This window comes from Amphiura filiformis, chromosome 10 (genome assembly GCF_039555335.1).
Source record: "Amphiura filiformis chromosome 10, Afil_fr2py, whole genome shotgun sequence".
Taxonomy (NCBI): domain Eukaryota; kingdom Metazoa; phylum Echinodermata; class Ophiuroidea; order Amphilepidida; family Amphiuridae; genus Amphiura; species Amphiura filiformis.
Genome location: NC_092637.1, coordinates 37,515,992 through 37,527,836, shown reverse-complemented (window position 1 = coordinate 37,527,836; position 11,845 = coordinate 37,515,992). Strand labels below are relative to the sequence as shown.

General features: G+C 38.1%; 1 protein-coding gene across 1 annotated transcript; it reads left to right on the top strand.

The window, feature by feature from the left end:
* The first annotated feature begins 314 nt into the window (after nt 1-314).
* On the top strand, nt 315-11,828 carry LOC140163263 (uncharacterized). The gene is made up of 4 exons (XM_072186660.1): nt 315-435; nt 9,466-9,545; nt 10,302-10,358; nt 11,472-11,828. Exons 2-4 carry the CDS (start codon nt 9,483-9,485, stop codon nt 11,826-11,828), a joined length of 477 nt encoding a protein of 158 aa, XP_072042761.1. The 5' UTR covers nt 315-435; nt 9,466-9,482.
* The last annotated feature ends 17 nt before the right edge of the window (nt 11,829-11,845 follow it).

Here is an 11,845-nt window from a genome sequence, read left to right as displayed (position 1 = left end):
AGGCGGGGGGGGCGAGAGACGTTGGACAAAAGGTCTGGCAACCCAATTAACTAAGGACGCGCACCACTAAATACTTGAGATAATTCCAGATATTTAGACAAAATTATTATTGTTAAATTGTATTAATTGTTTTACTATTTACTAGGCTTTTTTATTAAGATCAATTCACAAATATTTACCAGTAAACTTAGCCACCAATTTAACATTAGAAATCAGAAAACACATTTTCGTGCACCAAAATCGAGCATAAGCCACATCGAAATAAAGCTTGACAATTTTTAGCGCAGACCGCCCTTGCCCTTGGTTGAAAACAAAATGGCGTCCTAATTATCATTGGCCGTGGAATTTCGATGAACTGTTTGCATGCAATTTAGCAGATCGTGAGCAGAAAAGACCTCATTAATAAGCAAGAATTGAAACCATTTCAATCGCTAGGTATGTGCATAGAATTAATATCTGAAGGACATTCAAAAGATGCAAAAATGTGGCGTAAAGATAACGATCTTTTCTACTTGTGCAAAATTCGGAAGCTTTGCATGTTTGCTACAAAGTACTTCTTCCACTTCTACGTTGATACTGCAACATAATCCTCCAGAGGCTGTGGTTTAAACTGAAACTGTAGAGTAGGGTGCATCAGGAGCCCCATAATTTTCAGAAATGTTTGCATTGAACTTCTACCTACCCTTAATTTGTTCCACTTCCTTCCTAATTCATTGAACCCATCATTCATCAATACAAAATTTGGTTGAAGTAGGGGGTGATCCTAGGCTAGCCCGAAATATCATGGCCCTGTTCCTTCCTCATTAGGGCCATGAGTGCCATACGTACGTAAAAACGGGGCACCGTGAACTCACGTCGCGGTGATGACGTCACACTGACGGCATTTATTTGTAGGAAGAATTCAAAACACGGCCGGCGACGATAACAGTCACAAGTCTGGTCTTTTACATCCTCAAATGTGCTCAAAATTTACGAACATGCACCAAATATGTTTTGTTTAAGTCTCATCTTCATGTGAGGAATGGTAGGAAGTGGTATTTATGAGAAAAGTGGTATTTTATGTGTACCCTGGACCAGCTATGCTTAGGAGTCTCAGACCTTCGTACGGAGAAGGACAGTGGAAATCGTAGTGACGGAGGTGTGAGTACCTCGGGCTAGGGCGATCCCAGTTGTAGAAGGTGCCATAGGGTGTCTTCAGTGTTAATTGTTTTCATTATAAATGTCGCAAAATATTAATATTTGCAATAATTAACAACCAGTTTGACCTCTCCATATATTCATGTATTGCTCACCTGTGTTTTCATATCATATTTTGTGGTGAAAAATGATTACAAATGTGTATTTGCAATCATTTTTGCGGCAACGATTTCTTCATACTGACGGCTATTGTGTGTATGTGAATGCACATTAAACACATACAAACACATACACAGCACCTGTTGGAACTCCTGGTTGGAGCAGGAGTTTCAATTATTGGAACTAGGCGATCCTGACTTTTAGACCACCAGCGCTATATAGGGCTCAAATATTATTATTTCATTAAGGTTTAATATTCTAACAAGCTTAAACTAAAAGTTTCATCTAAGGAGTCAAGCTTTAAACTATTTTAAGCAAAAATATCCAACAAGCTAAACAATTTTTTACCCGTTTTTTAACAAGCTAAAACCAACTTTTGAAAAGAAGCTTAAAAACATAAATTTTTTCATCGTAAAAACCATCTCAAAATCTTTAAAAATACAGTGACCTACCTAATATAATACTAATCTATGTTTCCGATGATATCCAACTAAGCTAAAATATTGTTTAAAGGAGTATTTCGTGATCCTAGCATCCTCTTTTTATGACATTTATCAGTTCATATTCACGAAAACAGCCTATTCCAAAAATTCCAGTTGATTCCGATTTGGCGTTTGCGAGTTATGCATGATTATGTGTATTACACTGCTCCATATAGACAATGCGTTGTAATTTCGTTCTGGTATACCAGAACGAAATTCAAATTTCACGATATCTTTGCTAGACGAATTAATCTGCAAGAAATATTTTGTACAGTATGGTCATTTTCACAGTAAAGGGTGTAACTTTTGATTTTTTGGGTCAAAATTTCAAACCACTTAAATATGTTTCTGTTTACTGAAATCATGCATAGAAGCAACTTAAATTCCAGTAAAATAATGTTTCAAGGCTTAAACCTTTTGATTTCTAATAAAAAATTTGACATTTCCATAACATTTTGGTTAAAATCTAAGAAAAAATGTATTTTATATAACCTCAGAAAATTATGACATGAAAGCTGGAATACATGTGAAATCCCATTCCAAAGTAAGTCAACAGATATAAGTTAAATTTTATACCATGTTTTGCTATGTTTGTAATTGCAGTTTTGAACATTTTTAACATCAAGTGTCATTTACAATGGAAATTTCCAAACCTTAAACATATTTTTTAAGTTTTAATTGGGTTCCTAAAATAATTTGAATGTCTAACTTCATGTACAAATACTACTTGATGAAAGGAACCTCCCAGCCAAGTTTCACAGAAATTGGAGGTATTTTTTAGAATTGGCAATTCAAGCGATTTGTGTTTCGGAGGCTTCAGTTAACAACACAGGTGATCATAAAAGTAAAATATTTGGCTAACCACTACAAGTTGACATAAAAAAAATAGGTAAAAAATATCACAATTACCAATTTTCATGCTTTGCTTCTAAGTATTGAATTTCAGAAAAGAAAAAAATTAAATTATCACAGCAAGTCATTTTTTTGTTTGGAGGCTTCATGTTAACAATTGTTAAACATTGCAGAAGTAGTTTTTTTGAAAACAATAGTGTTGGGATCATCTAAGCTGTTATTTTCTTGTGTATATTGAATCAATGATTCTATGCGGCAGATATTGTAGATTTATCACATGTTAATTTTTTCACCCATTTGTTAAGTATGGTGTTTTTTGCATGTGAAGCCTCCGAAACAGGCTTTTTGAGTATCAGTATATTTTTCAAACATTAACCATAATGTCAAATTTTTTTAAATTTATGACATTCTGCACATATCAAGTAATAATTACAATGCAGATATCAGTATGAAACACACCAATTTAGATATGCATAGATGATAATTAATCTTATTGTTGTTTCGGAGGCTTCATTTGTTTCGGAGGCTTCAATTGTTAACGGAAAGTTTGTATTGGGTCCCATTTTCAAACGGTGATATATATCTCCACGATTTAAAAACATGTGACTTGAGGATCTACTTTGCTACATTTTGATAAATAGATTGGATGAGCTCTTTTATTTATATTTGCACAAGCTTGCTGAACAGTTTGTTTCGGAGGCTTCAAAAAGTTAACGGAAAAACGGCTCTTTGAAGTCAAGATTTTATAAAAATTTTAAAAGCTTGCAAATCGACTAATTTTTGTTGCCCATTTCAAGTTAAGATAACAACTGTTATGAATCAAGAAGAAGTGAAGAAATAACCAAGAATTATGAACCAAAGCTACACCTACAAAGTTTGTTAACAATTGTTAACGGAAAATGAAGCCTCCGAAACGACAAATATCGAAGTCCGGTTCTCAAAAATACAGGGCTGTTCACAATTAAATCTAATGTGGCAGTGTTTACTGAACATATGACTGTACTTTCAGGATAAGAAAAATAATCCATGAACTAACTGAAGAAAACACAGGGTTTTACAAAAATGTTACTGTTTTTATAGTTTTTCAAAATGGCAATATTAAGTACATTTAAGTCTGCTAAAACTGAACGCAGTAACTCCTAAAGCTGATTATGCTACCCAAGGTAGCTGCTAACTAGATGACTTATGTGGCCAAAAATCATGGATTTCTGTGGCTTTATTAGAACACTATGGATTAAAATGTTAAAAATCCAAAGTTACACCCTTTACCGTGAAAATGACCGTATACATACATACATACATAAAAGAATTTATATTGCGCCTTATCGTGAAATATCAAAGCGCATTACAATAGTCACAAAGTTTTGAATTAAATCAAATACTGGAACTTACATTTTTTGCAACTTGCTACGTTGCGTCTGAAACCATCAGACTTCATCAGGCAACTGACCCGCTGGGCTGGTCATGTGACACTTTGAGACGGCTAGGGATCGCGTCTTGATGGCCCGGTCCCATGCGTGAGATAAGTTGTGTCTCAGTCCCCCTTTCTTGTTAAGTGACGGCTGCTCTACTCTCTCCCAGATGGCTTCCTTGATACCTCTCCTATGCCACTGTTCCTCCTTATCGAGAATCACTGCGTCCTCGGTGTCAATATTATGACCAGTGTCTTTAAGGTGAAGGTACACGGCGGAGTTCTGGGCCTCGTTTGAACTGGGCCTCCTATGTTGATTGAGTCTAGCTTTCAAGGCTTGCTTTGTTTCGCCAACATAGGCGGCAGAACAATCAGCGTCACCGCACACTAATCCATACACTAAGTTTGAGCGTTTTTCTTTTGATTGTTTGTCCTTAACTTGAACGAGCTTGCCACGAAGGGTGTTATTTGGCTTAAACGACGAGGAAATCCCAAAAGCTTTGAGGTGTTTCTTTACACGTTCTGACAGTCCAGCTATATATGGGATTGTGACGCGGGCTTTGTTAGGTTGACCACCACCATCAGGCTGTTTTTGGTCTTTCCTGCTCTTGTTGGCTTTTAGAAAAGCCCAGTTCGGATAACCGCAGTTCTTCAGCGATTCTTTGATGTGGTCTTTCTCCTCTGGGATAAGTTCATTCTCGCTTATGATGGTATCCGCTCTGTATTGTAAAGTTCTTATTACTCCCAACTTGTGTATCAATGGGTGATGTGATCCAAATTGTAAGTAATGATCAGTGTGCGTGGGTTTTCTGTAAACATTTGAAGTTAGCGAACCATCGTTCTTCACACTAATCAGGCAGTCTAAGAAAGCTAGCGTGTTGTCTTTACACCTTTCCTGGGTAAATTTGATGTTGTCGTCTAGCTTATTGATGTGTTGAAAGAAACCTTCTAATTCGGTGCGCTCAATGATCACGAAGGTATCATCGACAAAAGCGTAACCAGAGTCTAGGCTTACCACCCGAGTATGATTGCAAGGCTTGTTGCTTGACACTTTCCATACACAGGTTAACAACTATCGGGCTAACGGGGATCCCATCGCAACTCCATGTTGTTGTTTGTAAAATTTGCCTTGGTATGAGAAATAGGTGGTATTCAAACAGATGCTTACGAGTTCCACGATTTGATCAACATTCAGGTTTGTCCGTTCACTCAAGGTGGTATCATTGTTCAAACACTCTTTTACAACTTTCAGCGCAAAGTCTGGTGGAATACATGTGAACAAAGCGGTAACGTCATACGATGTTATTGTTTCGCCTTCGCTTAAAGTGATATTCTTAATTCGGTTTACAAACTCTTGAGTGTTTTTGATGTGGTGCGGAGATTGTCCAACAAGGGGGCCTAAGATTTTAGCCGCGTACTTTGCGAGATTATAAGTTACAGATCCGATGCTACTCACAATGGGCCTTACAGGTATTGGTTCTGGCTTGTGAATTTTCGGGAGTCCATAAAACGCAGGTACCGCTGGCTCAGAGGGGGGATCTAACTGTCTCTTGTCATCGATGTTGATGGTTTTCTCAGTAAGGATCTTAGTAGTAAACTCAGTTACCTTTTTCCTGTAACCACTTGTTGGATTATATCCTACTCGCTTGTATGTTTTTTCGTCTTTTAGCAGATCATTGCACTTGTCATCATAGTCACACTTGTTCAACACCACTACACACTTGCCTTTGTCTGCCGGGACTATGGCGATGTTTTCATCCTTAGTTAATTCCGACAGAGCCTTCCTCTCATCCTTGGTGATGTTTGATTGAGGTAGTTCAGTGTTACATAGCGTTTCACAGATCTTATGACGAAGTGTTTCGGCGTCTGATGGATTTAAACAGCTAGCGACACGGCAGATTCAGTAACGGTGACGAATTCAGCAACCGCACGCTCTCCGTCTGACGGCGTAATTTAAACCTTTGGCGAGAACACTGACTTCATTCTTCGTTAAATCGCGATCGGAGATGTTTTTCACCCATTTTTCTGAGTTAGAACCGAGTCCAGAGTCGCCGCTATTCCTCCAATTCTTGTCCAAATCCGCTCGCGAACTTCTCAACTTTTGGAATTTTTCAAGATGGCGACCTTTCACCTTCCGATGTTGTGCTAATTGCGCATGGGTGGTGAATTCGGCAACTCTGTCGTAAAGCGTCACTTGGTACGAAGCGAAAGTTTCTGTGATGACTGGTCTTGTTTTTGTTTCAAAACATCAATCGTGAAATTTACCTGTCTAACTCTCTCATTTAAAAGTTTCCTTTCAGCGTTTCTTAGAATCTGATCAGCTTTGTGGCGCTAACATTACTTTTGAGCTTGATGCTACGTGGTGTTATATGCTCATGTAAACAACGTAAATTGAATCTCAAATGGTTGCGGTAATTTGCGATCTTTCTAGCAAATCTTCTCATAAGTTCTTACTTCTTGTAGGCAATCCTGCCCGAAATTGTTCTTGACAAAATAGTGAATATTCTCAGTCATCCAGTCGTTAAAATCACAAAGTTTTGAATTAAATCAAATACTGGAACTTACATTTTTTGCAACTTGCTACGTTGCGTCTGAAACCATCAGACTTCATCAGGCAACTGACCCGCTGGGCATGCATTACAATAGTCTTAAGCTACAATAGTCTTACGCTACAATAAACATGCAAAGGAATATAAACAAAAACAATATTATTAGGGTGGGGGCCTCACGGATATGCTGTGGAAGAGTATTCCATATCCGTGGGCCAGCAACATGGAAAGCCTGATCCCCTAGGCAGCGATTTGTATAGGGAATGTGAAGTCTGGTTTTATCAAGAGAAGAACGAAGCAAATGATGTCTGGTGTTAACAGATGAATAAAGGTGAACATAATCCTGCAAATAAGTTGGAGCTAACCCATGTACACACTGAAATATGATCGTGAAGCTCAGTAAGATGAGGAGAAATATGATCACGACGCTTTAAACCACAAATAAGACGGACGGCCCGATTTTGGATGCGTTGAAGCTTGTTAAGATTGGTTTCTGTAGTTCCAGTTAAAAGTGAGTTGCCATAGTCCAGGCGAGATGTAACAAGTGCACGAACAATGTGATTACATGAGTCATTATCTAAATACCTCCTAATGCGTGAAATGTTCCTTAGTTGAAAAATCAGAGTTTTACACAAATGAGAGACATGAGTATTCATTGATAATGTTGAGTCCAGGTGAACACCTAGATTGCGAACAGATGTAGATGGCATTACAATAGAATTTCCAACTGTCAGATGATCGGTAGAGTGTGTTCTGATATTATGTGATGAACCAAATAAAATGAATTCAGTTTTGTCCATATTTAACTTTAATTTGTTTAATTTCATCCAGCAACTAATTTCCTGTATACAAGCTTGAAGACTATGAATAGCAGAGATGTTTTCACCCGGTTTCTTTGGATCATAAGCACAGTATATCTGGGTGTCGTCGGCATAAATGTGAAAAAATAAATTGTGCTTTCGAATGATGTTACCAATAGGTTGGATATACGTAGTAAATTGAAGAGGCCCCATGATGGATCCTTGGGGTGTTCCACATTCAAGTTTGACTTCTTCAGATAAAGTTTCATTAATGCTACCGCGACTGCTGCGATTTTGCATGTAGCATTTAAACCAATCCAGTGATATAAAAATCTCAACTTTTGCTGTGGATCACGAAATGCCCTTTTAAGAGGGCAAATCTTTGAGTAATGAGGGAAATTACGGGGTAAAATACATCACGTTTTTCGAGAAATTCGCCATAAATGCAGAATTGCGTCACGCAGTAAAACGATATCAATCACGCTTGAAATTGCATGATACGCTAGCGTAAATTACCGTCAAAATGAGCGCTTGTGGGCATGTGTCATATGGTGGGGCACATTTGCATTACAAACACTGATTTTGATCATTTGTCCTCCTTTTCAGTTAAATTGTTACATGTCTAAAACTATACATCTCACACCAACAAAACTACATTTTTGGAAAGCTTATGTTTCAAGGAATCCAACTATGCAAAAATGAAGTTGGTATACAGGGTGCGTAAGAAAAGATATTTAAGGTGATATCATGAAAAAAACCTAATTTTACTAGTAAATTGATAATTTATTGCATTTGCTGCTGATATAGAATGTAGTCTTATTTTGTGGCAAGCAACACTATGAGCTTAAATAAAATGTATACTTTTGCTATGTTATGATTGACCAAAGTGGTGATACAGGGTGTGAAAATACCATATTTCGTCAAATAAACGCCCCCGGGGGCGTTACATTTTCCCAAGGGGGGCGTTTATTCAAGGTCAATTTTAGAACGATAATTCCCGTTAAAATCATTAGGTAAAGTAAAAACACACGCTAAAATGACGAACTATGAACTAGAAACACTGACTTCTGGCTCACTTCCGGGTTTCTGAACCAGATTTTCGCCAATTATTGACACTATTATCGACCATGTGCGCAACTTGGTAAGCTTACTACACAAGATAGCATGGAAATATCGGCATTTTTGAAACATCTTGGTTGAAAAAAGTGGTGTGGGCGTTTATTTGAGGGGGGCGACTATTTGACGAAATACGGTATATGTAACTTCGCACAAAAATGTTGATTACATGAAATATTTTCTTTAAAGTTTATCCTACATTTATTTTAACTGCATATGGATTCCTGGGGTAAAATGCTTTCCAAAAATGTATACTTTTCCTCTCTTAGGGTGTATAATTCTCAAGATACAACAATTGAAAGCCAAAACGCATGTTGTGGCTAAAAATCTAAGCATTTGTGTGTAAGTGAATAGGAAAAAATTGAACTTCTTGTGACTTGCGGTTCTCAGTGAATACTTGTAAACATGATTAGATAAAATTAATAGCTGAATAAGAATAATGAATGATCAAGCTTTCATTTGAGGTATGATTTGCAAGTATAGCACACAATTTGGCAATGATATAATTTAAAATTAAAAAAGATGCCATATGTCTCCCATAGAGAATGCACATACTCCACTACCGCTTATCCACTACCGCTTATCCACCGGGTTTATCCTCGTGAACATTTTGGTATTTTTCACCAATTAAAAAAATTGCCATTCCAAATTGAGAAACATATTTGAAAAGTAGAATAATCAGGCTGTATATAATGAGCCCAAACTTGATGCAATTGGACCAAGAATAGCCCTGTGACAACAAGTTAAATCAGAAAGAGGAGAGAAAAATGTAACGTCACCAGGTATTTTGGGGTCCCACCATAAGACACATGACCTTGTGTTACGCGAAAACTTCAGTAATTGGTCACTTGGGCCAAAATTTCAGTGGTTGTTGGATGGAATTTGGCCTGCTGGCTATCTGTTGAGAACCTGTTTTAGAGCTCATTGATCCTTGCACTTCTTTGATTTTTATCTTACAGAATTGAAGCTTGCAACCATGGAAGGTAGCAGACTAGGCTCATCTTCAATCCCTGTATCTGGAGTGGATTTGAGGCATCACGTAAGTAAACTATAGTCTGTGCAGTAGAAGATCGACCATGACCCCATCCATTGATGTTTGTTATCTCATACACCCTATCCAAAGTCATGTTCCATCTTTCTCTAAAATGATGTCTAACAACTTAACAATGATCTATATAGGGTCCACAACTTATAAGTTCCCCCCTAAATAATTTTTAAAATAAATCGAAAATTATTTGACAAAATGGAAATGTGTAAAAAGGTATGGGTAGCAGTATTTGTTTTACACATATGGACCAAATTATAGCGTCACACGTCATTGCGTTCAGTCACAATGGTTCATTATGTAAAAAAGGAGACCATTTTAAACAGTGTTAAAAGTTGCATCTGTGTCCATAGGAGTCAGCTCTCAAACAATACAGTAGGCCAGGTCTATTCATGTGTTTGCTGAAGAAATCCTGACTGCTATGGACTGAGGTGCAACTTTTCAAACGGCCTCTTTTCTTACACAATTAATCATTACGCAATGATGTGTGACGCTATAAATTGGTCAACATGTGTAAAACAAATAGGGCTATACATATTGTTTTACATTTTTATATTTCGTAAAATATTTCTTGACTTACTCTAAAAAGTATAAGGGGTAAGTTGTGGACCGTATACAATGTACATGTACCATGGGTTCAGTTCAGAACCCGGTTCAGAATAATTTCTGCAGCTGCCTTTTAATCCAATGACTGTGTAATTTAAACATGAAATAACTTGTGTCTGACTGTGTGTTCTTCTTGTTATACAGCTTCATCAGGTTCAACGTGAACAAACAGCATGGAGGGCAGTCCACGTATCAGACACGGTATGTATCTTTGGGATGCTTGTATCCGCATTCACTCTATAGAGGTTTACTTGAATGTATAAATTAGGGGTTCATTCATATATTTTCATGACTAAACGATTGTTTATGCCCGAGGGCTTTAGCCCGAGGGCATAAACAGCGTTTAGTCATGAAAATATATGAATGATCCCCGTTCATACATACGCAACATTCTGCTTGCTGTTATTTCCCTCCAAAACTAAAAATACCATCATTTTAAACTAAAAACTACCAGTTCCTTATCATTTTTTAACAGTTTCTCCATCGCTAATTGTAAGAAAACGTTTTCTTGCTCAGTCCATCGTGCTTGGACTCGCGCGAACATCGCAGTACATCACTCGCGCTTTGCGTAAATAGCTCATGAACATAGACGCGTAATATCCTACTCGCATGAGCCCATCAGTTCTCGCGGCTTGTTTATGATCGGAACGCCGGGCATAAAGCGTTGTTTATGCCCGCCTATCGACCAATCACGCATGCTGTTATATAGCGAGTATGTATGAATACAAATATAATATATTCTAGCTGTGGAGTCTTAATCGCAACTGTGGAGCCCCTCAGTTGAGAGTTCCATAGTTTAGATGTCCCCTGCTCCACACCACCCCCTCCCCACCCCCGCTCCAAACCCCCCTTATGGTACGCCTCTGTGACCAGTATTTGTCCATTTACAGTGTGGTATGTGAGAAGAAGCAGCCAGTGCAAAGCAGATTGGAGTTATGTGACTGTCAGGCTATTTGTGTGCATGTAACCATTTTCAGTGATAAACACACATGGAATTGAACTGTAGTTGTGGTCATTAGCAGGTGTCGAATTTGACCAGAAACTCATCAATCGTCATTTAAATTAAAATGAAACTTTGTCTGTATATATTTTGGCACATAATGCTTTGGTTTCCCTCTATTCTCACATTTTTAGCTATTCCAGTTGTAATCCATACTCCCCCAGGAAATAAGGCTCATGTCTTCCATAGGGATTGTATCGAATTAACTGAAATAGCCCAATATTTGATTCCCACATGAGACAGAATTGAATTGTACTGATATTAAAAAGGCGCATACGTTGCCATTAACACCACTCTAATAATTCTCTTTACAGGATGTTCCATCAGACATTCGTCACCCACCGCCAATGCTTCACAAGGACCACCAACAGCAGACTATCTTGTGGTCCAATGCAGCTGGCATGTCTGGTGGCCACCCTGTCCCGGTCAGCCTCTCCACCATGCAGCCCAATATGCCCCCACCCCACATGACATCAAACATGCCCCCTATAATGCAAGGACCAAACATCCCATCAATATCCCCCAATATGCACCATCATCAACCCCACAACCTGTCGGCATCACCGCCCATTAGCATGCCCAACATGTCACAGGGCATGCAGGGTATGCCCCTAACGCATACAAGTCAAGCTGACATCATGCATGCTTATCATAGGGAGAGATTCCTTTGAGAGGAATGGAGATCCAT

What these genes read in the sequence shown, in the direction of transcription:
- LOC140163263 (XM_072186660.1), top strand. Translation starts at nt 9,483, where the DNA reads ATGGAAGGTAGCAGACTAGGCTCATCTTCAATCCCTGTATCTGGAGTG. An exon ending in GAGTGGATTTGAGGCATCAC is followed by an intron (nt 9,546 to 10,301) that starts GTAAGTAAACTA and finishes CTTGTTATACAG; the next exon opens with CTTCATCAGGTTCAACGTGA. An exon ending in CAGTCCACGTATCAGACACG is followed by an intron (nt 10,359 to 11,471) that starts GTATGTATCTTT and finishes TTCTCTTTACAG; the next exon opens with GATGTTCCATCAGACATTCG.